Below are 25,237 nucleotides of genomic sequence, written 5' to 3'. Positions count from 1 at the left end.
CACCACCAGCCACGGAGGCCCAGCCGGCACTGGGAGCTCTGGAGAGCGCGCTGGGAAGGCTCTGCTGCCTCCTCTGATGCAGGAGACCAGCGACAGCAGCTCACCTGGCTGCCCAGGCTCTGGGACGGACAGCACGACCCACGGCTGGGGCTCCGCGCACACGAGCACGAGCCCTCCTGCATCCCCGCTGCGCTGCAGCCCGTGATCGAGCTCCTCACCTGAGCTGCTCATGTGCGCAGAGGTGAAGCCACTGAGCGTGTTGCGCCCGCTGGCGTCGGCGTAGTGCGGCATGGAGTTGATCACGGCCTGCAGGTACTTCTCCTGCTCCAGACTGGTGGAGTCCGTCTGCGAGGGGCCTAGGAGGAGAGCCACGGGCATCACCGCTCCGCCACCGGCACGAGACCCGAGGAGGGGTCTGCAGCCCACTCCCGGCACAGGCACTGCCCAGGGGCGGAGGGGATGGGCACCTGCGGTGGGGGCGTTCTGGGACTTGAAGAGGCCCACGACGCCTTTGCCGTGCAGCCCCCCTGAGCGCAGCAGCACGGCCTTGGTGCGGGAGTTTCGCCAGCACACCACGGGGAAGCGGTTCTGGCGGTAGCAGCGGGAGATCCGCTGGATGGTGTTGTCCTGGATGCTCTGTGGCACGATGAGCAGGCCGGGGTAGCTGCAGGAGAGAGCGGAGGCTCTGCAGAGCACGGCACGGCGCAGCACCAGCCCCCCGCCAGCTCCCACAAACCAGGAAAGACCCTCGCTGTCCTCTCCTGACCCTGCGGACCCCCCTCCTCAGCTGCGGCCCCGCTGCGGCTCACCTCCGGCAAATGGCGTACATGCGGTTCACGGTGGAGATGCGGAAGGGCTCGTTCTTGGAGCGGGTGAGGCTGCTGCTGAGGGTGCCCAGCCCCATCCGCTGGTAGTCGCGGCAGCAGGCTCGCTCCACCAGGTGGTTGATGGTCATCTTGTCCGAAGGTTTGATGGTGGTGGTGGGGGTCAAAGTGCTTCTGTCCATCTCTTCAGACACTGCGGAGACAAAGGGGAATCGGGGTCCGCTCTTGGCACAGACACAGCGTCCCACGTGCAGCTGGAGGAGACGGCCGGGCTGGAGGCGTCCCCCAACCCAGCAGAGACAGGACAGGGCAGGAGCTCCCTCCCACCACCTTCACCTGAGATGGGAGAGCTCAGCCGCCCCATCCAAAGGGCTGGGTGCCGGGCTTTGAGGCGAACGCCTTTACTTGTGAGGTTAAAAGCACAAGGAAGTCAGCTGCCTGGGTACTGACATTAGAGCAGATTTCTTTAATGCTTTCAACATCACTTGATACCACTGAGAGATGATAAACAGCCCAACACAGCTCTGTCCAGAGCTGCTCCATCACACTGGTCTCATCTCCTCCCTCAGAGGACAGCAGCTTCCTGGGAGAGGGGGGCAACACAGGCGAGACCTCAGCTCCAGCGAGGTTTTCAGCCCGGGACACTTCCATCCAGGCAAAATCACTGTCAGGTGGACACAACCCTTGGTTGCAGGCGGCTTTCTTAACGCTCCTAGTGCCAGAACTGGAGGACAACAACAGATCTCAAAGGCATCTCTTCTGGGCCTGAATGCAGCTGGTGTTTTTGCTAATAACTTAAATGATGGACACGGTGGAGGCTTGTAATGTTTGTGGCAGACCTCGAGCTGAAAAAGCACTGCAAACAAACTGAGGAGTGAACAAGAGGAGCAGAATCCAAAGCGTCTCGGTGAACTGATGGAAAGATCCAAAATCAGCCATGTCCAGTCTGTCGGACCAGCCCCACACGTGGCAGGAGGGACTAGTCCCCGCAGACACCGCTCCCCACTGAAACCCTAAATCCCATCCGCGTCATCTTCTCTGACAGGCCGTTGCACCTGGGAAGGCTGTAATCTTCAATGCAGAGGACTCCTGTCTCTTCCAGTGCTTTATTACTCTCAAACCAGTCAAGTTCTTCTCACGTCTAACCTGACCTGCCTTGCTGCAACTTAACTCTGTGACTTTTCATCTGAGGAGCTGAGGCCACAGACCAAAGAACTCCCTCCTCTCCGCAGGGCTCGCTAGGTATGGGAAGTATGTTGAGAGTTGCTGACTGGCCACCACCAGCAGACGAGAGCTGGCGGACCATCGAGAACTGGGAGAGGTGACCATGGTGGCAATCCTGTGCACCAGGGAAGCTCCCACGCCTGTTCCCCTGCAGAGTGACGGCCGAGACCTCTCCCAGCTGAAAGATGCTCCTGCTCCAGCAAACACCCCGCTCCCCACGGCCTCCCTTCCCTGCTCAGGGTGCTCCCAACCTGAGATCTCATCCTCGTTGTCCTCTAGGAAGTGCTGGCTGCTCCGCTGCTCCCACATGGGCGGCGTGTATTTCTTTCGCGTCACATACTGGCGGCCGATTGTTTTCTTGGCATTTTTCACCAGGTTTTTGGAGAGTGTCCTGGAACCAGAGAAGAGGTTGAGGCCAGCTGACACCACCTCCCGCACGTGCATGACCACAGCCCGGTGCGGCCAGAAGAGCAGCCGCTGAGGGTTAGAGACACCAACACTCAGTCACACCGAGAGCAAAGCAGAGACAGGAGCATCCCTCACCACCAGCTACAGGTGCGGAGTCAAGGTCACTGTCACCACAGGAGGGGAGATGTCACCTGCTAGCTCCCCGGCAGGGAGGAGCTGGCTCCTCAGCCGTAGGAGGGCACCAAGCCCGATGCAGATCCTACAGCGCTTACCTATCCCTGGGGGGACCCGGGTGCCCGGGGAGGCTGGACGGGGCAGCCAGGCTGAGCAGGCGCCCCAGCCTCCCGACCCGAGGGGATGCCAGCCTTGTCCCGGGCTCCAACGCCATCACCTCCGCATCAGCGCTCCCGCAGGCAGCGAGGTGGCCTGTCCCTGGAGGAGGTGGGCTCCAGCTCACGGCAGGGGCCAAGGGATCCACCACAGGGATGTTGCCAGCCCAGCCTGGACACAGGGCTGCTGCTCCCTGGGCAGAGGGGAGACAGCTTGCGGAAGGTGACCTGCTCGATGCCACGTAAGGGACAGAGCAGCTGGGTTCGGCCGCTCCCGAGGGCAGCCCGGGGAAAGCAGGGAAGGGAGACCTTCCAAAACCCACGGGTGATTAGGCTGCATAGTCAGAACAGGCTCTGCACGACAGAGCTCCAGAAGGCAGGAATTCCTGAAGGCAGGAATGGCCTGCCCATACGCAGGAGCTCATGCTCATCACTGTCTCGGTGAACCCCTGGGCTCAAGGGGAACATATTAAGGAGACGTGCGACATACATCAGCTGGGGAAGGGGCCACGTCCAACCCAGGATAACAGCTACGCTGATGCAAAGATTCCCAGAAATTCACCTTATCAGGGCGGGGGCCAAAGTGAGACTAGGAGATGGCTTGCTTTGCTTTGCAAAGCAGACGGTGAGAGAATCCAACGGCTCCCTGCATTTACCAAGGGAGGGAAAGCCTTGGGACCGAGGAATAATGCTGTCCTGAACAAATGCTCAGGTATGGAGGCCAGGAACAGGAGGGCTTTCTAAGCGGAGGAGCAAGATTTGCAGATCGTGTGGGGCACTGGAAGCAGATTTGGGGGACGGGGTGACAAAGCAGATCTCGCAAGTTCACAGACAAGACTTCTGAGACCATGCCCAGGCCCGGAGCTGGGCCCAGCAGCTCTAGAGGTCTCTGGAGGTTAGTGGCACAGGCAGAGCTCCCTCAGCACGTCCTGGGATCCACCAGAGTGCCATGGAGCACGAGGGATGACTGACCGACCGCCTCCGGAGGCTGCACTGCTGCGATGGTGAGAGCGCGCACCCCAAACCTGAACGTCAGACTGGCAGCCTGGAAAAGGGCATTCCCCAAGTGACAAGCCCACAGCCCAGGTCGCATGCAGAGCAGGTGAGAAGAAACCCTGGGAGCAAGTGAAGGCTGCAGCCTGAGCCAATGCCACCTCGCAAGCTCTCGCCCAGGGTGAAGGCATCTTACGTGGTTGAATGGCCAAGGTGCCCAAGGGACAGGACCCCCACTGTCAGGCCCTGGAACATATCGGTCACCTGCTGGGAGCTGAGTCACAAACACACGGGAGAGACGCTTAGATTCCAGGGCACACCAAGCACGAACGCAGCAGCAACCAGACCCCAGCGCTACAGCATTGCTTAACCTAGTGCAGGAGCAGGGTCTGGCCGCAGGTCAGCACCACGCACAGAGCTTTGCCACTGCCCCGCAGCGCTCCCCGTCCTCCGCCACAGCAGAGACTGCTCTCTCGTGCCCACTGGAACCTCTCCTGTGAGATGCCTCCACAGGGCTTGCGCTGTTTTGGCCTGGGCAACGGAGCAGGGAATGCCACTGAAGCAAACACCCTGCTTCCCAAGTGTGACCAGTCCTCTGCGTGGGGCTGGGAGACTGCTGCCGGACGGGCAGCACGTCCCCCCCCAAAGACAAGTGGAGACCCTGTGCAAGGAGAGGTCTGAGCAAGGGAGGCTCAGGGACCCTGACCTCCAGCGCAGGAGTCTGTGCCCCGGCTTTTCTCGAGTGACCCCTGCTCAGCGGCTCTCTGCTGGGTGGGCTGGAGGAGGGAGAGGAGAAGCCCTGCAGTGCCTGAAAGGGTCAAGCGCATCCCACATGCTGTTCTCCCCACGGCACGGGTACCTGAGCGAGGGGTTCTTCTCCTTGGTCTTGGGCTGCATGGCTTGCTTGGGTGACTGGCCCACGGTGAAGGCGAAGGTGCCACGCACGTGCTGGGGGTAGCGCAGTTTGTGCAGGTGCTTCCTGAAGACCTCAGCACTGTCTGAAGCCACCTCCTCATCGAAGGCAATCTTCAGCAACTGCAGGAACAGCAGAGAGCAGGCTGAAGGGTCGGTCACAGCGTGCTCAGCATGGCTGTACCAGGGGACTGGGAAGGGCTCTTCCCACCGGCTCCTCCCACAGCACAGGGCAGAGCTCAGATCCCAGTCGGGAGCAGGGACCGCGATGGGCACAGGCCAGGCTGGGAGGCTGCCCCGTCTGTCCTTCCGTGCCAGTTACTCTGTCCCACACCTCCTCCTCCTGGAGACGGCTCAGTACCCAGCACTGCTGCTCCTGTGATGTCCCCAGTGCCCGGGCACTGCGGCTCTGAGCAACGCGAGATGGGCTGGAAGGAGCAGACGGCGTGTTTTAGGTGCTCTCCTCCCAGCATTGCTCTGCCTCCACAAGCCTCTCAAAGATGTAAAATGCTGAATAACAACTCGCGTTGTGACATCTCTCCTTGCTGTATTTCTCTCCCCAAAACCTGCAAGGTTTTGCAGAACCACCTCCCAGGGTGCCGTGTGGGGACGTCTCACACCTTCTCAGGGCTCCAGCAGCCACTGGAGCAGTTGGAAAGGAGCCCCGAGCTAACGAGCAAGAATTTGCTCCTGTGTACAACAGGACTGTGACTGGAGCACCTCCCCTATGAGGACAGGCTGAGAGAGTTGGGGTTGTTCAGCCTGGAGGAGAGAAGGCTCCGGGGACACCTTATAGAAGCTTTCCAGTACTTAAAGGGGGCATGCAGGAAAGATGGGGAGGGACTCTTTATCAGGGAGTGTAGTGATAGGATGAGGGGTAACAGCTTCAGACTGAAAGAGGGTAGATTCAGATTAGATATTAGGAAGAAATTCTTCACTGTGAGGGTGGTGAGACACGGGAACAGGCTGCCCAGAGAAGCTGTGCATGCCCCATCCCTGGAAGTGTTCAAGGCCAGGTTCGAGGGGGCTCTGAGCAACCTGGTCTAGTGGAAGGTGTCCCTGCCCATGGCAGGGGGGTTGGAACTACGTGACCTTTAAGGTCCCTTCCAACCTAAACTGTTCTATGATTCTATGGACCACAGTCCACTCCTTCCCTCTGCAAGGGGACCTCCGGCTCCATCCCCTCAGGTGCACTGTCACCTGCTACAGAGGTTGTCTTTGGTCCCCTCAGGAAAACTACCCCCACACCACATCAGCCCAGGCAGTGAGTGACTCGTCCCAAGGGATGGTGCCAGCCATGGCCACGTACCTGCTGGGTCCCACCAGCAACATGCTCCTCAGCTGAGACAGCGCAATGCAAAGGAGCAGCCCAGAGCCCCACGCGGTCTCACCTGGAATGTGCACGAGCGCAGCTGCAAGCCCTCCTGGATGAACTGATCCACCTGGGCCTGGATACTGATCTTCTTCTCTTTGGTCAGTGAGGCGATGGGGAAGGATCGGATCACCACCTGCTCCCCCACTGGGCACAAGCATGGGAACAGGTTAGCCACATCCCGCTGCCTCGGCCCGGAACAAGGCCAGGCCACACTGGACCACGCTTGGTGGCCATCACCACAGACACCCCCGAAGGATAAGGTGGCCAGAAACAGGTTAGACATACTACAGCCAGCCCATGGCGACTTGCAGATGACGCCTAGGATGGGCATGAGTAATTGATCATCTACCAAAGGTGGACAGCAAGAGCAACCACCTCCTTTGTAGTACTGGGAGCAACCATCAAGCTTGTGGTGGCTGCAGCAGCCCCCAGAGCTGGCTGGTTGCTCACCCAAGGCAGCCACCCGAGGCCCTTATCAGCAACTCCTGCAGCAAGGCTAGCTGCAGCCACTGCTCCAGGAGAGCTACCGGCCACCTCCTCCCCAGGCATTACCGACCCGTGGAGACAGAGGACGTGGTGCACACAAGACCCTTACCCAGAGGGTCCGTGGGAGTGCCTTTGAAGATGATGCGGTAAGTAGTGAGGAAGATGGCTCCTTCTGCGGGGAGGAGAGGTGGACCACCAATACTCCCTCCAGCAGCTTCTTCCCGGCCATCAGGCATGAGGTACACGCGGAGCCCCTCCATCACACACTCCTCACCCACCAACAGGTTGGGGCGCAGCAGCTTTGGCTACGGGGATGTACAGTAGGAAGATCAGGCCCATGCAGACTGCGGAAGGGGACTTGATAGCCCCACACAGCACCAGAACCTTCCCCCCACTGCAGTGGGCTAGGTCGATACCTTCTGGATGGGAGGAAGCCTCTTGCTCTCCCTGTGCACGGCATCCAGTGTCTCTATGTGCATCTGCACAATATCTGTGGACAAACATGAAGTTAAGAGACTGCAAACAACGTCCTGTCCTACACAGCACCCACGGGGCTGCCAACCCGCCCTGCAGCGCTGTGTGCGCCTTCTCTTGGCCTTCCCACTGCTTCTTGCAGAACCATCTCTTGAGCAGACCCCCAAGCTGATCTGTAGGATCCCCAGTGAGATCGCGTGCTTGCCCATTCCCCAGCACTGCTGCAATGCGCATTACCAGGGATCATGACATGCAGCCCCTTGAGGTGCTCGTTGGTGACTCCGCTCTCCGTGCAGACTTTGTCCACAAAGCGGTTGATGAATCGCACCACGTAGTTGGCCACGTCGGAACTCTCTGCATCCTCAAATCCACTTTCTGTGTCGTAGCTCTCAGCCACGCTGCCAGCGATGCTGCCGTATGGGAGTAGGGAAGAGTTAACCCAGAACATCTCTCTCCTCTGCTGTAACCCATGTCAGGCAGAGCTCAAGGGAGTTTCCGCTCCTGATATGAACCCAGGAGAGCTTCCACTCTTGATATGAAACACCCCTGTGCACTGCAACCTCCATCAATCCTGACAGCTGAACGATCCAGACGCCCCAGGTACCACACCAAGGAGCTCCCGTCCCCAGTTCAGGTTGCTCTGGTGTCCCTGCGGCATGGCCCTGCCAAGCTTTCCAGCCTTGCTTACCTGTTGGTGACAAAGCTGTTGCTGACACTCTCCACGTCCCCCAGCCCAGAGCTGCGTAGCAGGCGGTTCTTGCTGGTGTCGAGAGGCAGCAACAGGTAGCTCATGCGGTTGGCGTAGTGGATGGCCTGGCTGAAAACAGTGCTCTCTTCCTTCTGGATCAGCTCCTGCTGTTTCTCTCGGCTCATGGTGGGCCAGAGCCTCAGCTGCTCCGACGCTATTTCCAGGGCAGACTTGGCTTCCTGTGGCCCCTCCGTGCTCTCCTGAGGGAGTTGGAAGGAGATGTCAGTTGTGTGCATGGACAGGAGACCTGCCAGCCTTCACCCCACTGTTCCCACAGGAAATCTCCCAGAACCAGCTGCATGGTTCAGCATCCTTATCAGCCCATGGACCTTCGGGGAGAGCTGCTTCTGTACAGCAGCTCTCCAGGGACACCGGCACCGTTGTCACCTCCTCACCTCATCCGTGTGGTTCTCCTCATTGTTGTCCAGGTACAAGGCTCGGATGTGGTTCTGCACATCGCAGTAGAACATGGCCTCCCAGAACTGGATGTTGGTCCACACCACGTGCTCCTGCACACAGCTGTAGGCAAACTGCGTGATGCCCGGGCTCAGTTTCTGAGGAAGCAGAAGGTGGAAGAGATTTTCATACAAACATGGCCTTTGTGCCAAGCTCTCCTCTCCAGGTAATCCTTGCTCTAGCCTGTTGCTGGGAAAGGCAACATACCCTTGGGCTGGCAGGAGGGACGCTTGCATCAGAGCTCCTCCAAGCATTCCTTGCAAACTCTTCTCAGATTTGCCCAGCACCCACCCAGAGCCCCACAGGGCCTCATGCTACAGATGCTTTATGGGAGGCAGAATCTTCTCTCAGCCCAGCCTGACTGACAGATCAAGTTGGCACTTCAGAGCAGCCCGTTTCCGAGCACCCTTCCCGCAGGTGTTCCAGCTATCTTGGGAGCCCTGAGTCCAGAGACCGGCACAGCCAGGCTGGCCAAGCTTGCGAGTGGTTGGAAGCTGCTTGACAGGACCCCATACTCTGAGAAGCACCGAGGGGACAACCTGCCCGCAGCCTGGCTGCAGCTCTGGCTGTGTCCTTCAGCCTGCCAGCTTCTGCGGCCTCCAAGGAGTTCTGAGTCGGCGAGGACTGTACAGGGAGTCAGGGTACTGCAGATACTTACTCGGCAGAAAGCGGTGACCAGCGGCAAGAGAGCGGCTGCAATCCCATGCTCGTCCATGGCAGTGCAGTCCTGGGGAAGAGAGCGCAGGTTACAAGAGGATTCACTGCAAGACCCCCAGACCCACGCCAATCCCTGCACCATGCGTCTCCCACAAAGAGAAACAAGCTGCTTCCCAAGAGACATGCTCTCCCCAGCCCTCTCCTACCTGCAAACAGCAGTTCATCATGCGGATTATGAAATCAAACTGCTGGTGATCCAGCACTGCCCGGTTCTGCTGCACGTGCAGGTTCAGCTCCTGGGTCAGGCAGTGCCTGGCTGCTCGGCCCTTCATGGCTCGCAGCACAGCTGGGAATAACTGCAGAGGAAAGAAATCACAGAGTAGAAAGACGGGGCCCAGCGGAGCTCTGGTCAGACGGTGAGTTCAAGGGCAGCCCACAACGAGGAGGTGCAGGAGGGGCTTTGCACTGTGGCTGTGTTGGCTGACACCAGGGTGTTCACAGACAGCTCAGCCACACTCGGAGGTGGAGGCAAACCAGAGCAAAACCCCATGTCTGGCCAGCTGGAAGACAGCCCTGGGAGGTCCCTGCTCAGCAAGGCCGGGGAGGACCCCAGCCCGGTTATCTCCACGGGACAGACCCGAGGGGCACTGGGAGATGCAGGAGTAGTGCTAAGCTGGTGCAGTGGAGCGATCAGCCGAATGCCCAGGAACATAACAAGGAGGAACAGAGCTGAGGGGGAACATGCGAACATAACGGGAACAGAGCAGAGATCTGGGCACGGGCAGGGAATGCCCTCTCCAGCCTGCCAGGGAGGTGAGGCAGAGCAACCCCCCCTCTCCTCCCCTCAACCAGCAGCTCCTCAGGATCCCCCCTCACCTTTTTGGCTTCTAACATCTTGTTCTCAAAGACATAGGAGATGCAGTTCCTGACCACCTCCAGGCGACGGGCACTGTTGGCCAGGGCATTGCCATTGCGCTCCATGATGGCAGCTGGGGAGAGAACCACTTGTTAGTTCAATCAGGGCAGGGCTTTCACCCCTGGGTGGGGAGAGATGGGTGTCCCCTCCCCTGCTCTGCACAAGCAGGGCTCTAGGCTCCACGACCTCATGCTGGAAGAATACTACAGGGTCTTCAGCCGTCCCCTCATGCTGGCTGATAGAGCCCAGGAGCTCAAAGCAGCCCGAGGGGCAGAAGCTAATGGAGACAGCACTGCTGTTTCTCCAAGGCACACTTCACTCATGTGGGACCCTCGGACATGCCGTAGTGTGAAAAGGAGCCAGCAACACCTGGTAAAGCTCCTCCTGAGCAGGGCTTCTCACTGCAAGGAAAGGCCCTCTGCGCACACGTACCGATGGGGGGTCCCGATGGCACCATGCATTTCTTCTCTGCCTTCACAGCAGGAGGAGCGGTCTGCAGCTTGGCAGTGGCCTGGTCGATGATCCACTGCACTGTCCCCTCATCCAAACGGGGAAAAGGCTTCTGGTGGAGGCGCAGGTGACAGCCTTCCGTGGGCTTCTGCACCTTGTGCATGGTCACAGCGGGGTACGGGTTCTCCTGGCACAGCAAAGATTGTTTCTTTTCAGGCACGTGGCCACGGCACATCCTCTCCCAGGGCAGGAGCCCCAGCGAGGCACCCTTCAGCAACCTCTGTTGCTCTGAGGCCAAACATTCTCCCAGCCAGTATCTACAACCCCCAGAAACCTGCAGCCCTGAGGGCAGGCTGTCTGGACAGCAGTGCCAGCACACTCTGCTCCCAGGATCCACAAGGACAGCTCACTTTGGCCCTGAACACAGCAGCGAGCAAAGCACCATTCGGGAGCTCCAGCCTGAGATGGCTGAGGGCCCCGCAGGCACTGCTCTGCTTTTGGAAGACCTTTGCTGGCCCACCCCGGATCAGACAACAAGCACAGCGGCTGCTCCGGAGCAAAGGCATGGAGTGCCTGATGCCCACACGACCTGAATCCAAGGAAACCCACTCCTGGGGAGCAGCTCACGCCAGGCCAGACACTTCTGGGCCCATCAGCAGGTGCCCTGCCACACCGGACAGTGTGGGGTGGGATGGGATCATGCACTGTGAGCATCAGTTCCAGGAAGAGTTTACGGAGGGAGGACAGACTGACTGGGGCTCTGACCCAGGCTCTCCCTGCCCTATACCCCCTCAGACCAGCTTCCCCTCTCCTGCGCTCAGGCCTCCAGGACTCACGTTTTTGTAAAGTTTCTCCGCCAGCTCCTTAATGTGCCGCAGTATTTTCTGCTTGTTCCCCTCTTCTGCACGCATGCGCTTCACTTCATAAGCCACAAGCTGGGAGAAGAATCACAGAATCACTAAGGTTGGAAAAGACCTGTAAGACCATCAAGTCCAACCATCAACCCAACCCCACCATGCCCACTAAACCATGTCCCGCAGTGCCACGTCCACACGTTCCTTGAACACCTCCAGGGATGGTGACTCCACCACCTCCCCAGGCAGCTTATTCCAGTGCTTCACCACTCTCTCAGGAAAGACATTTTTCCTAATATCCAGTCTAAACCTCCCCTGGTGCAACTTGAGGCCATTTCCTCTTGTCCTGTCGCTAGTCACTTGGGAGAAGAGACCAACACCCACCTCACCACAACCCCCTTTCAGGCAGTTGTAGAGAGTGAGAAGGTCTCCCCTCAGCCTCCTCTTCTCCAGACTGAACAACCCCAGCTCCCTCAGCCGCTCCTCATCAGACTTGTGCTCCAGACCCCTCACCAGCTTCGTCACCCTTCTCTGGACACGCTCCAGCACCTCAATGTCCTTCTTGGAGTGAGGGGCCCAAAACTCAACACAGCATTCGCGGTGCGGCCTCACCAGCGCCGAGTACAGGGGCACGATCACCTCCCTGCTCCCGCTGGCCACACCATTTCTGATACAGGCCAGGATGCCGTTGGCCTTCTTGGCCACCTGGGCACACTGCTGGCTCATATTCGGGCGGCTGTCGACCAACACCCCCAGGTCCTTTTCCGCCGGGCAGCTTTCCAGCCACTCGTCCCCAAGCCTGGAGCGTTGCATGGGGTTGTTGTGACCCAAGTGCGGGACCCGGCACTTGGCCTTGTTGAACCTCATCCAATTGGCCTCAGCCCATCCATCCAGCCTGTCCAGATCCCTCTGCAGAGCCTTCCTGCCCTCGAGCAGATCAACACTCCTCCCCAACTTGGTCTCATCTGCAAACTTGCTGAGGGAGCACTCAATCCCCTCATCCAGATCATCGATAAAGATATTAAACAAGACCGGCCCCAAAACTGAGCCCTGGGGGACTCCACTTGGGACCGGCCGCCAACTGGATTTCGCTAAATTCCCCACGACTCTCTGGGCTCGGCCGTCCAGCCAGTTTTTTACCCAGCGAAGAGTGCGCCTGTCTAAGCCACGAGTCACCAGCTTCTCCAGGAGAATACTGTGGGAGACAGTGTTGAAGGCTTTACTAAAGTCCAGGTAGACAACGTCAACAGCCTTTCCCTCATCCACTAAGCAGGTCACCTGGTCATAGGAGATCAGGTTGATCAAGCAGAACCTGCCCTTCATGAACCCGTGCTGGCTGGGCCTGATCCCGTGGTTATCCTGCATGTGCCCTGTGAGCGCCCTCAAGATGAACCTCTCCATCATCTTCCCCGGCACCGAGGTCAGGCTGACAGGCCTGTAGTTCCCCGGATCCTCCTCCCGGCCCTTCTTGTAGATGGGCGTCACGTTGGCAAGCCAATGAAGAGACGGGTGGGAGGAGCAGCTGTCTGCTGGGCAGGATCCGGCCACCCTTCCCATACCCTGGCTCCATCCCCCAGTGCAATGCTGCAGCCAGAGTGTTGTGGCAGATCCCCAGCTCAGCCCCTCAAGGAGCAGGGAGAGCTGAGCGGAGCAAGGACGCATGGGACAGCCAGGCACGGGGGGTGCTGCTCCCAAACTGCCGCTTACCTCATCAAACAGGTCGATCGAGCGGTACGGGGCCCCCCGCTCAGTCACGAAGCCAGCGAACGCCATGCCCTCCAGCACCTTGGTGAGGAAGTCATCCTCCGTCAGCCCCCTCTGCCCAAGGAAGGCTGCCTGGAAGAGGGGAGAGTGCGCACCATCAGCAGCGCTGCCCAGGCAACAGTCATCCCAGCTGACGTGGCAGCGTGGGTGACACTGTTACCGCAGAAAAGGACAGGCGCCTGTGCGGCAGTGGGACCACACTATCTCCTTCCCTGTCCCACGCGGCCCAGGGACAGGGTTTGCACAGAAACCTGTGCCTCTGGCCCGCAGCAGCGAGGGGCGCATCTACAGCAGGACACACTGGGTGGCAAGCGAAGAGCACCGGCATCAGCCCCGGCGTGCACCCCGGGGGAAGCAGGGACACAGCAGCTGTAGGCTCCTTCTGCCAGCTGTGACGAGGACCTCATTCTGAACAACGCTTCCTCACCCCACCTCTTCCTCAAACGTGGCTTTGAAGGAGCCTCTCACCAGCACCACAAAGGGAGCCTGAAGCACCGGGTTTCCTGAGTCTGCAGAAAGCCCTTAGGACTCTCCCCTCGGCAGATGAGCGTGGGAGCTCATCCCACCCGAAAACCGCCGGCTATGGCACGCCACGTGCCTTCAGGAGCAGCAAGCGGGGAACAGATTTTGCTCCTCCAAACACCCCCACCCACTCACTGCACACCAACTCACAGAGTGGGACAGGATGAGGGTGCTACAGCAGGGACCGTTCACCCACAGTCCAACGACACTACAGACCTCTGGACCACTACGCCACCTACGCTTGCCCTCCTTGCCGCTCTGCGGAGCAGCTGGACCAGCCCGTTTCCAGGGGAAGGAGCTGAGAGGTGCAGGGCTTGGTGCTGGAGCCACGGGCACTGCACCAGAACACGGACCGCTGAGTCCCGTGGCCCTAAACCCACTGTGAGAGAGGCACAAAGCAGCTAAATGAGTGAAATTCCGGCTATTTTGTACTGCATACTGTTGCTGCACAGAATGATTGTATGAAATGGAAGTTTGTTATACCTTATTCATTTTATAGCAGTTTTACGAAAGGGCTTTTTGTCATGTTTACTGCGTGTTTATGATTTTACAGAACTACCGAATCTTTGTCGGGCACCTGTCAGGAATCTTTACTGAGCATAAAAATATACCTCAAAACCCTTATCAACACGCTGCTGACTTTAAATGTCAGAGCCAGTGCACATTTTACAGCGCAGAGCATCGCTGGCGATGCACGAGGCCAGGCCATGCACGGCGCGGGCATGCTCACGCGCACTCTCCTGGCACGCTTTTGCGGGTACAAGGTGCTGCCCTCTTTACCTGGCGGTGGGCTGAGCAGAGCAGGAAGGCGCAGGCAGCAGGAAGGCTCCTGCCTGCAACCTCGAGCATGCAGCAGGGAGAGCACGGCTGCAGCAGGGCTGCAGGCTGTGTGACGTGGCCACGCCAAGCTGCAACGCTCCAGTCCCTCTACTCTCGCTGCCCCTCTGTTGCTTTCTCCTGCATTAAGTCTCCTCCACAGACGCCCAAACACTCCAAGCTTTTCCCTGCTCTCCCTGCCCTGCCAGCCCTTCTGGTACAGCTAACACTCCAGAAGCGCTGGGGATGGCAGGCTCTGCCTCCTTCCTCTCCCCGGATCTTAAGAAAATCCCCAGCTCCGGGCCAGGACGTGAGGGACGCCTTCCCTGAGCCTCAAAGGCTGCTTAACACCAGGCACACGGGATGCCAGCTGCAGTGCATCTGACCACAGACAGGCATAAACAGGGAAGCGCTACCTGACCCGCAAGACCTCGGGACGATCAAGGACAAACAAGGGATGCAGGTGGACCCAGGAGTGATGCAGGAGAGGCCACTTGCTGGAAAACACCGCGCTGCCTTCTAGATACAGCTGTATTCGTGCAAACCTCTTCACAGACCAACTCATCCCAACCTCCGCTCAACCCACTTAGAAGAGTTATTCCGTAGGACAGTTTGAAAAAGTAATTCTGCCACGTGGACAGGAGGCCGTAGAGCAGATGGAGCCGAGTCACTGCAGAAACACGCTCCCTGCCCTCCCTCGCTGGCCAGGCCCACAGGCTTCCTCCCTTCCCCGTCACACCGCTAACAGCAGTAGCCGTTTTCCCCTCTGGGAGCTGCCGCCCCTGCTCGGACCAGAGCCAGGCTGGTAGACCCGGCGTGCCAGAGGTGCCTGCCAGCCCCTGCACCCGCATGCCTGTGCCGGTACCTCACCTTATGGAATCGGATGACCGGCTCAGGATGGATGCGGATGATGTGCAGACACCAGCGATAGCCCTGAAGCAGCTGTGCAAACAAGCGGAGGAAGACGGCCCGGATCTCCTTATCCTGCGAAGAGGGAAGGACAGCGTGGTCACAGCATGGTCAGGGAGAGGGTGCAGATGAGCCAGCGCACAGGGGCAGGAGTTTACACCCAGTGCAGAGGCAACGGGATCAAACCACGTGTCAGGGTCAGCATCTGTTGAGCAGGGCAGGAAACTCAGCAGAGATTCCAGGGAAAAAAGGACACGGCAGGCTGGATTTGCTGTTCTGCCGCCCCTTCACAGCATCCCCGACGCTGCACACAGAGGAAAAGGGAGCTCTCACAGCCCCGGGGTTTGCTGAAGTGCCCAAACGTTCGCTGTGTGCCTCCAGCCCCTGCTCCAGTGTGGCAGTAAACTGGGCAGCCCCTGTCCACGGGTCAGCTACTGAAACAGCACTGCTGGCTTCCAGGCCGTGGCTTGGAGCTGTGGCCTCGGTGTCCTGGCAGTACTGTGCTTTGCCTCTTAACCTCAGCAACACCAAGATGGAGAGAGGCCTGAAATAGTGCCTATCCACTCTATGCCCAAGAAACGGGGTGTCCAGCAGAGACGGCAGCCTCCCAGGAGGGGTTTCCCCTTCCTCCCCGTTCCACTCACCTGCATTTTGAGAGAAGAGGCAGAAATCGTTGACGGGGGGAACGCGAGATCTGCCACCTCCAGCTCTGGGTCCAAGACCTGCACAGACAAGGCACAAAGCACACTCAGCCTGGGCCCAGGGGGATCTTTATCTTCACAGCCAGAAAAAGCGAAGCAGCATTCCCCAGACACCCAACAGCACCCACAGAAAAGGTCCGAGGTCCTTGGAAACAAACCTACAGGGCTGGAACCACCAGGTATCAGAAAACACCCTGCCGTGCAAGGGAAGCTTCAAGCCTGACACTTCCTCATGAATCCTCGCTGCCCAGAGCGTGGAGCCCGGGAACGGCTCCGTGGGCTGAGGGCAGTGGGGAAGGGGGAGCCCCTCCAGCTCTGCTGGGGAGCCATACACCACGGGAGGGCTGGGGGCTCAGCGGGGCTGCGACAGAACCAGCTCCCCGGCCTCCCCTGGCCACAGCTGAGGAGCAGAAGCTGAGGCGTGCAGCATTTGTTTGGCACGGCTGTCCTGGGCACACTCTCGCATGGCCGGCAGTCTCCGGGAACACGCAAGCAGCCAGAAAAGCTTCAGGGCCGCAGCTGCTTCCTGCCCACAGGCTGGGAGCCAGCCGCCTGATTCCCAGAAACCTTTGGCAGAAGAACCCTCCTTCCGGCACTGCCATGCACCAGAGGCCATCAGGATCAGGAAAGGTCTCCTGTGACATGGTCAGCAGGGCCCTGAGATATGGACCTCTGCTCTCAGAGGAGTCCCTGCTGCTCCGTTCCCAGCTCCCCTTGGAAATGTGTGTCATTCCCAAGGTGTTTGCACCCTGCAGACAGGGGAAAGGCTGCAGCACTTACCATGGAGAGGGCTTCCCGGGTCTGCTGGAGCAGAGGTTCAGGGAGCAGGGAGATATGTACACACTCGGGGACATTCACAGTCCCACCATCCAGGTCTGCGATAACGACATCCAGCTGGAAGTGGCAGGAGAGGCATGAGACAAGGGCAGGCTCTCTGACACCCTCCCCACCACCTCCCGCTGGGCAACGGAGAGCTAGCGAGGGGTAAGCCCAGCTCAGGAGAGGAGGGCTTGGGAACGGTGCCTGTCTCCTCTCCATCTTCTGGGAGCACTTGAGCCCTCTGTAGTTATTTTCTCTTATCCATTGTCACAAACCCAAGGATTTGCCAACACACAAGCTATAAAGGGACCTCATCACTCCCTGCAATGAAAGTGGCAGGGGGAGGACAACCTGGCAGGAGAGAGACGCAGCTTTGCTCAGCAGGCACCTGCCGAGACTTAGTGGCATCGGGCTCCTCGGCATCTTATCAGCCTGGGTGAGGCGTCAAACACTGAGCCCGGCCCAACCAGAGGCCATCCTGCTTAACCAAAGCAGCACACTGCAGTTCGTTCAGAAGGCTGCACAAAAGCTTGTTTCAGTTTAGATCAGACTCATTATGCTTTAATTCAGTTTCTGAAGTCTGAAGTGCCAACACAGCCTCTTGCACCAGCACTGCCAGCCGAGTTTCAAAATCAGATCCTCGGTTAACCCCAGCCGTTCGCGTGCAGGCTCTGCAGCCCAAAGCCCCGACGATGCGCGGCCCAGCCAGCCCTGCTTGGCTTCTGCGGCACGTCTGGATCGCAGCCCGGGCTGGCTGGCCTGAACAAGCAGAGCCTGTGCGAGCCGGCGTGCTCAGCCTGCTGCCCCAGGCACCCTCAGGACAACGTTTGCTGCTATCTGAGACTGCTGGCACACGACCCCTGCTTCCTCCTTGGACCACTTCTGCTCCCAGCACAAGGGACGGGGTACACGGCGTCTCACCAGCTCCTGTGTCTCCGACTGGAAGATGGAGTGGACTCCGATAATGAAGGGTGTTGGCGTGCTCAATACCTCAAGGAGCTGTGCAGGCAAGATGGGCACGTACGTGAAACTGCAACCAAAAAAGAGCATCACTGCAGCCAGTGGAGCCCTGCTCTCTACCCAAGCACCATCCTCAACACCAGCTGATGACCCCCACCTCCAGAGCTTGTGGGGTGACCATGTCCCCAGGAAGGCAGGCTTCTTCCTGGCACTCTCAGCCCTTCAGACAGTACGTGCCCTACAGCTGCGCAAGGTTTCTGAAGGCTGGTGGACACTGACCACGATCATTCTCTGGCCCTGGAGTTATAATCTAAGTTTGCCCGAGGGAAAGGCTTCCAGCAGAGCAATTTAACTCCAAAAGAAAGCTTTCTTTGGAATACAAATAGCTTTTCTGCAGCCTGGGGGTATGGCAGGCCAGCGTGGAAACAGTGGAAACAGTGCGACAGGAGCCGCAGCAACAATGGCCTGTCTATCTCAGCTGTCCTACTTGGGAGATGTGCAAACAGCCCCAGTGGCAGCCAGCCTGCGAGCCGGCATCCCCCTCCCTGGCCAGGCCCCATGGGTCAACAGCATCACCAGCTCCCCGGGGCTGGGCTGAGCAGGGTGCCAGCCGTCCCGCAGGAGTCACCGCGGCGACTTGGCCACCACCACCAGTACCTTAACAAAAGCCCTGTATGCGCGTGCCCCTTTCTAGGGAGGGCAGAATTTGCAGCACGGCTTTCTGGAAGCCTCCCAGTGTCCAGCCCCACTGTTCAGCAAGACTTTGTGCCCGGGGCTGGGACAGAGGGCTGCCAGTAGAAGCGGTGCACTGGGGCTCTGTGCTCTGCACAGGCTGCAACGTGGCTGAGAGAAGGGAAAGGGGACGGATTCTGGAGCGATAAGCACCTCCGGCCTCTCCCACACACACCATGGGCACCGCCGGACCATGTCCCACGCCCTGACGGGCTTGCTTCCCTCTGTCAAAGGTCACCACGGCTAGGAATAACACATGCCAGCAGCTCCTGGAGCTACAGACACTGCTGGTAACGCCTCGCTCCCTGCTTCCAGTGCTAGAGCCCCAGTCTTGCCCTAGAGAGGAGGGAGGCAGGGGTGGAAGGTTCACACCCCTTCGCTGCTGTGGACACACTCTGGAATTACATTGCTACGCATGCCAAAGGCTTCAGGAAAGGGGCTTTCAGCACAGCTGAGACCTGAGGGCCAGCAGTGCCCAAAACACAGTCATACTAGCTATGAAACCAGGAGGAAGCGAGGGCATGAAGCAAGGGGGAGGCAGGAAAGCCAGCCCAGGCTCAGCAGGTAGCTGAGCCCTAGCTGGCTCTAGGTTGCTGTTGGAGGGCTGGGGGGCTCGAGGAGCGGTGGGGTTCCCTCACCTGTACTTGAGGGGGAACATAAGTGCAAGGAGAGCCCGGCAGGCATCGGTCAGCCTCTGGTAACTGCTGGAGAGAAACAGGATCTTGTGTTCAGTAAGCGCTGCGCAGAAGAGATACAGCACATTGGTGATGCCTGGGGAGAAAGGGAGAGAAGAGCGCTCAGAAACAAGGGTTCCCTCTCACAACCCACCAGAGACCACTAATCCCCACCCGGGCTGGATCCCACTCCCCATCCCCACATTCTGCACAACAGAGGAGCTCAACATCGTCCCAAAAAGCCACTTCTGGGTCACCCAGGAATGCGCTCCTGCAAGGAACCCCCTCTTCAGAGAGATGCTCAGCAGCTCTGCTGAGCTCCCAATGTCCTTTAATCAGAGGCACAAGACTAATGGCAGCACACCTCCGGGCACTCCTTCCTGCCACCCAGGCTGTTTCTCATCAGATCTGGCCACATCTCTGCACCCGAGCTGGGGAAAGCTGCCAGTCTCCTGCCCTCCTGGGAAAGGGAAGGCAAAGCGGGGCCGGGGAGGGCTCAGCCTGAGGTGGCTGCAGTTGGAAGAGAGCCCTGAGCTGACAAGCCAGGCTCAGGAGTGTGGTGGGAAGCGACGTGCAGGGAACTCCAGCCCAGGACTCGGCCAGCTGGCTTTGGCAACGGACCCGATGAGAAGGAGGCGCGGGGAGAAGTCTCACCAAGCTGGCGGAAGAGCAGGGCCACGCTGCAGCTGCTGACGGGAAGCGAGTCATTGATGGGTGTCTGGATCACCTGCCTGTCCCCTGCCCCCAGAGAGATCGTCCTCTGCAAGAGAAAACAGACCCGCTCATTGGGCGTCCACCCAAGCAAGGGATGAACACAAGTATCAAGGGCAAGCCAGCTGCCCCGCTGCCTCGCCAAGCCAGCGGCAGCCCGTATCCCCCCCGGTGCACGGGGCCAGGGCGACTATGCCCTCAGCACAAGACTTGTACCCAATGGGGCAGCGTGTCCTACGACGGCACACCACCTCACAGCAGCACGGCTGCTGCAGGAAGAGGGAAGAGGACCCTGAAACAACACACGTCTCGCACTTGGCTGGGGCCACGGGCTAAGGGCAGGAACGAGACCTGCTGAAACAGCCGGTGGCCCCGGCCAGCACGAGGAACTCCTCGATGGCTGGCAGAAGGCAGCAGCAAACCCCATGACCCACACCGTGATGTAGCACATGAGGGCTCTCCAGAACCTCGCAACCAGAGGGGAACAGCTCGCCTGTGCCATGCCCAGCCAGCACTGCCAGGCAAAGGAGCAGCGCCAGCTCTGCAGCCTCTCCCGTCAGACAGGGTGCCTCGCCCCGGCAGCGTGAGCAGGCCCTGACGGCTCCTGGTAGGAGGGCTGGGGATGGACAGACTGGGCACAGTCTCATTGCTTCTTCTCCAATACAATTTTTTTCCCAGACCTAAGCTCATTCCCAGTGGCACAGAGAAGCCTCCTCATTCCCACCCTCTCTCCAGGCTGCAGGGGCTGGGGCAGGACCAGATCGCTGGCCCTCTTCTCCTCTTTCTACACCTCTCTAGGGAAAACACTCCTCTGCAATAGCAGGTTTCGCCATGCAACCCACCTCCTCGCTCAGCCCCCTGCAGCCACAAGAGCTCACACCACCGCAACAGCCCAGAAATCTGCTAAACGCCTTCTTTCTGGCAGAGCAGAACGAACACCCCTGACCTGGTCTTCCAGACCAGGCCACCGTGTTTTCACAACCCCCAGGAGAGCGCACTCACAGAGAGGCAAACAGCGCACAGCCAGTCTGCTGCGGTGCAGGAACGCAACCCCCTTCCCCAGAGCCCAGGCACACGTTCCCTGCTGCCCGTCAGTGCAACACACGCAGACGGACGCACATCCGAGGGTGCTCTGACCGAGACAAACAGTGCCCGGGCCCCCAGCGCTGCACCGGCTGCGGCGCGTGCCACCCTCAAAAACAATAAAAGAGAGGTTGCTAACAAGGAGACAGACCCAATGAAAGAAAAGGTGTGCGTACCGCTGCTTCGTCGTCCGCGTCAAGCTGAGATAGAGACAGACAGAGATAGCACAGTCAGTTAGAAACACACACAGACAGCAAGACAACAGGGAAGATGAACACAGGCAGAGGCCAACAACGAAGGACCAGCACTCTTGGCGAGGAGAGATGCACACACACACAACACAAAAGCAACAGCTACTACGCTGGAAAAGAGCCTTTAGACACAGCAGGAGAACAGGTAAAGCACGGGAAGGGAAGTGCCACCAACAAACTGTTCTCCCTGTAGCACACTACTTGTTCCCACAGCACAGATCGATCCTGCAAGAACTGGGAGGTGACAAATAATTGTGCCAAAAAGCGCTGTTCAGCGAACCGCAGCGGCTCACGAAGCTGCCCTGGTCCGAACAGCCTCTCCTCTCCCGTACTGCCGCTTACATGTCCCACCAGGGAGGAACCAGATGGACTCGGACAGATCTGGGCAGATCCTGCAGGAATGCTATTGCTCTCGCCCTCAGCCAGAGCATACCCGGGACGCCTGGCACGCAGTCACCAGGGCAGCACCCTGCTTTCTTCCAGAGGACTTGGATAAGACTGGCATCCATCCCTCTCCTGCAAATACCCAGACCACTGCTGGGCCCTCCCAGGACCTGCATCGCTCTGGATTATTAGAGGAAGCACCAAACCTATGGCAGGCCGTGTCGGCAGCCCAAGGGGCACCAGTTCTGCCCAGAAGAAAGCACCCACCCAAGAAGCCTGCACAGATCCACGGGTTTAAGACAGCAGCCTCCCCTCGGGGTCACGGGCCACAGTGGTGGAAGAAACCTCTGTCTCTAGGCACCAGGGACCTGTAGTGCTGCCCCAGCATTGCAAAGGTTTCTCTGCTTGGGTGCAGCCTGGGTGCAAGAGAATTAGATGTATTTTTTGCTGGGGGAAGCGGAGCTCAGCTGAAAGTGAAGCCACTGCAGGAGACAAGTGCACATCCACGGTTACGTTCCAGGTGTTAGCACTGCAGAAAAGCTCCAGGGGGTTACGCTGCTGTCTCCAAACACCTCCTGCCAGAGGGTCCAGCTGGGCTCTCTCCACTTCTGTCATCTCCAAGTCAGCTTCAGTTAGCCCTTCCTTACCCATCTGCTGCTCACGTGAGCAAGACTGAGCCCAGCTGGCCTTCCTAGAGCAGGAGGAGGAGTGCTAGAGGAACACATGGCTCAGAGGGAAAAACAGAAGGGTATCTTTGATGGCCTCCGTTCTGGGCACAAGCGAGGCTGCTGCTCCTCAAGCCCCATCCATCAGAGATGCCAGCCACGCACAGGCACAAGCCAGCGGTTTGAGGAGAGGGCTCCAAGCTGCTCAGCTGGCAAACGTTAGCCTTGCTTGGCCCATCTGCCTAGAGCTGACTCGTCCCCGCTCTCACAGATGGCCCGTGACCACTTGGCTCTGGAGCAGCTCTCCAGGCAATCAGGCAGGCCTGAGTGGAGGAGCAAGACCTCCCTGATGCAGAGGTGACCAGAGACCATGGCAATTGTTTGCACAGATCGATCGGTGACTACGTAAGCCAGCTGGTGGTCAAGCCACCCAGTACTCCCTCCTGGAGGGAGCAAGGAGCCAAGACCAAGCTGCCTAGTCATGGCAAGCTGTAGCTAAGTGAAGCAGCAAGATCATCCCAGCTGATCTAGGAGGTAAGCAGCCACAGAGGTTTGTTGTTTCTACTCTTAAGCACTTGGGAAGGCACTGCCTGCACTAGTCAAGCACTTGGCAGCAGCAGTGCACTGTGGCAGCTCCTCAATAGCCAGTGCACTGAGCCAGACTCTGCCCACAAGTCAAATCAGCCTTGCTTAGCTCACCCCAGCACAGCAAAACCAGAATACAGCTGAGCAAAACATCCCTGCTTCTGTCAGAGCTGCTGAGGAGGCAGAAGCACAGAGAGGTAAGAGGGAAGGGGCAGATTACCCACCTGAGCTCCCCCGGTGATGGGGATGGTACACGTCAGGAGGTTCCCAATGACGTTCTCCAGGGACACACTCAGTCCGTCCACATAGATGGTATAGATCAAACCCAGGCTGTTCTGGAGAAGAAAGCACAGCACAGCTGAGCATCAGAGTGGGAAGCAGACGTGTATAGGTGGAGCTGAGGAGGCCCTCCAGTTCAGAGCACCATCGCATGGAGGGGCTCCCAGTGCTTGTCACCAGACAGACATACCCTGTGACAGGCAACTCTTGGGTGCAGTGCTTGAGATCTTCCCCCTCTGACAACTCACAGTGAGTCGTCATCAGTGGGGACTGGATATTTAGCACGTGCTCAGTTTGCTTCCAGCCAGCAGGACCTCCCCATCCCAGCACGGACCTGTCCCCAGACGTGCCCCCTGGGCTAGAGCTCAGCAGGAGCAGCGCAAAGGGGGTTCAAAAGATCCGTGGGCTGAGGTGACTGAAACCAGCTGGACTCTCCCAGCACACCCCAAGCACTCCCGGTCCCTGCAGATTTGCATCAAGTCTCACAAAAACCACAAGCAAGGGATGGGAAGGAGACCCACTTCTCCACCGAGGGCTGGCCAAGACACCCAGCCGGGCCCGCTCTGCTTGCTGTCTGCCCGCCGGGCGCAGTTGGGAAGCAACACCAGCTCCAGCACGGAGGGGGTTAGGGGGCACAAGCACAGGGCAGCGTTCAACACAAGCTACAGTACACAGATGAATAAGGAATTTGAGGAATTCGTCTTCAAGGCACCCTCTGGGTGGGTTTTTTTTAACTCAAACCATCTCCCCATGTCAATGAGGAAAAAAGAAAACACAGATACTGGGGCTTTGGAGAGAAGGGGCCAGGCAGGCTCCTGCACGCTGCAATAACCGAGTGAAGAGCAAGCTCACGCTCCTGCACATCCATGAACACACGCTGCTCTGCTAGATGCTCCATGGAGGAAGCAGGAGGAGATCTGAGAGAAAGTGCGGTCTTGCCAGGTGCCAGAAGGGAGTTCTAGGGTATCCTGCCCCTCTTCCCGAGGGCTGGAGACCGGCCCAGCTTCAGGGAACATGGCAGCTACAGCCCCACAGCTGCTGGCCAGCGGCAAAGGCTCCTGGTGTAACGTGTGTACGGTTTGACCTCACCCTGAGCAAGAGGCAGACCCTCCGTCCAGCACCATGCTGACCAAGAGGTCCAGGTCTTGGGCTACAGAGACCCCTAATCAGAGAGGAGAAGGAGCCACAACAGCCTGAGCCTTGTGCTGGGAAAGTAAGAGGCTGCACTTCATATTTAGCCAGTGAAATCCCCAAAGGGCAAAGGCAGAGTTTCTACCCATCGCCCTTCTCCTGGCAGGGACAGGGAGCAGCAACGCGAGAGGCAAATCCCACTCAACAGGCAAACACACCGTTGTTCTGCCACTATCTGAGCCTGCAAGCAGGGCTGCTTCGGCTCCCCTCGGGCAGGTCAGGGGCACGTGGCACTCGCTGCTGCAAAGACCCCGCTCAGAGACCTTCTGGGGACACCCAGCAACATCTCTGGGTTTGTGTCACAGCTAAGGGGGAAATGACCCAAGGCCCAGAACAACAGGACTGTCGTGCTCTTATCGCTCATCTGTTCCTCAAAAATCTCTTAAGGTGAATAATTCAAGCAACTGAGCAATGAAATCAGGCAGCCAAACATGCAGTGCAAACGTTACTGGGCCTCCTAACAAAACCGGCCAGGGAAGATGGGCGGTCAGGTACGCAAAGACCAAAACAAGCTGGGAACCGTTTCAGCGCAGTCCCCAGGGGAGGAGCTCTCACAGGAAACGTCTGTCTTTTGGAACTAGTTAGCTGACCTGCCTTCCTCCAGAGTCATCCCCAAGCACGACCAGCTTTTGCCCCGCAGAAGAGCAGCAGACGCCGCAGCCCGGCTGGCCTCCCTCTGCTCTCCCAGGCTTGAGAAAATGAACAGCTCCTGCATTTTAGAGAATTCCAGCTCCACGGAAGGCCAGGTGTGGTAAACCCCATCCTAGATGCAAGGATGACCATACAATGCAACTGCTTGCAACAAGGGAAATGGACTGATGATCCACGCTCATTTCTGTTCATATTCTCCCTTGCTGGAATGCAGTTGCTGTTTTAACACCAAGACAGGCTTGACTTAGGCTCAGACAACTTTCCCAATAAAATACCTTCAGTATACCGACTTTTTTACTGCAAGGGTGGCTGAACACTGGCACAGGTTTCCCAGAGAAGTTGTAGAGTCTCTACCCTTGGAGATAATTCAAAACCCAACTGGACAATATCCTGGACAACCTGCTGCAGGTGACCCTGCTCAAGCAGGGCTTGGA

General features: G+C 58.6%; 1 protein-coding gene across 1 annotated transcript in view; it reads right to left on the bottom strand.

The window, feature by feature from the left end:
• SBF1 (SET binding factor 1) overlaps positions 1–25,237 on the bottom strand; it is an 85,241-nt gene that overhangs the window by 6,657 nt on the left and 53,347 nt on the right. Inside the window, exons 5-29 of the mRNA XM_059817078.1 lie at positions 22,907–23,017; positions 20,974–20,997; positions 19,658–19,763; positions 18,968–19,100; positions 17,559–17,667; positions 16,599–16,712; positions 15,762–15,839; positions 15,079–15,192; positions 12,814–12,942; positions 11,089–11,187; positions 10,235–10,439; positions 9,763–9,875; positions 9,093–9,242; positions 8,888–8,956; positions 8,169–8,327; positions 7,714–7,973; positions 7,263–7,435; positions 6,968–7,041; positions 6,661–6,856; positions 6,082–6,209; positions 4,638–4,813; positions 2,300–2,439; positions 810–1,017; positions 468–664; positions 219–356 (exon numbers count right to left, since the gene is read on the bottom strand). Of these exons, the coding sequence (XP_059673061.1) occupies positions 219–356; positions 468–664; positions 810–1,017; positions 2,300–2,439; positions 4,638–4,813; positions 6,082–6,209; positions 6,661–6,856; positions 6,968–7,041; positions 7,263–7,435; positions 7,714–7,973; positions 8,169–8,327; positions 8,888–8,956; positions 9,093–9,242; positions 9,763–9,875; positions 10,235–10,439; positions 11,089–11,187; positions 12,814–12,942; positions 15,079–15,192; positions 15,762–15,839; positions 16,599–16,712; positions 17,559–17,667; positions 18,968–19,100; positions 19,658–19,763; positions 20,974–20,997; positions 22,907–23,017 (3,403 nt within the window). The remainder of the gene's footprint in view (positions 1–218; positions 357–467; positions 665–809; positions 1,018–2,299; positions 2,440–4,637; positions 4,814–6,081; positions 6,210–6,660; positions 6,857–6,967; positions 7,042–7,262; positions 7,436–7,713; positions 7,974–8,168; positions 8,328–8,887; positions 8,957–9,092; positions 9,243–9,762; positions 9,876–10,234; positions 10,440–11,088; positions 11,188–12,813; positions 12,943–15,078; positions 15,193–15,761; positions 15,840–16,598; positions 16,713–17,558; positions 17,668–18,967; positions 19,101–19,657; positions 19,764–20,973; positions 20,998–22,906; positions 23,018–25,237) is intronic.

This window comes from Gavia stellata, chromosome 4 (assembly GCF_030936135.1).
Source record: "Gavia stellata isolate bGavSte3 chromosome 4, bGavSte3.hap2, whole genome shotgun sequence".
Lineage (NCBI taxonomy): Eukaryota > Metazoa > Chordata > Aves > Gaviiformes > Gaviidae > Gavia > Gavia stellata.
The sequence above is the reverse complement of the archived record's forward strand: the minus strand, read 5'-3'. Positions and strand labels throughout refer to the sequence as shown.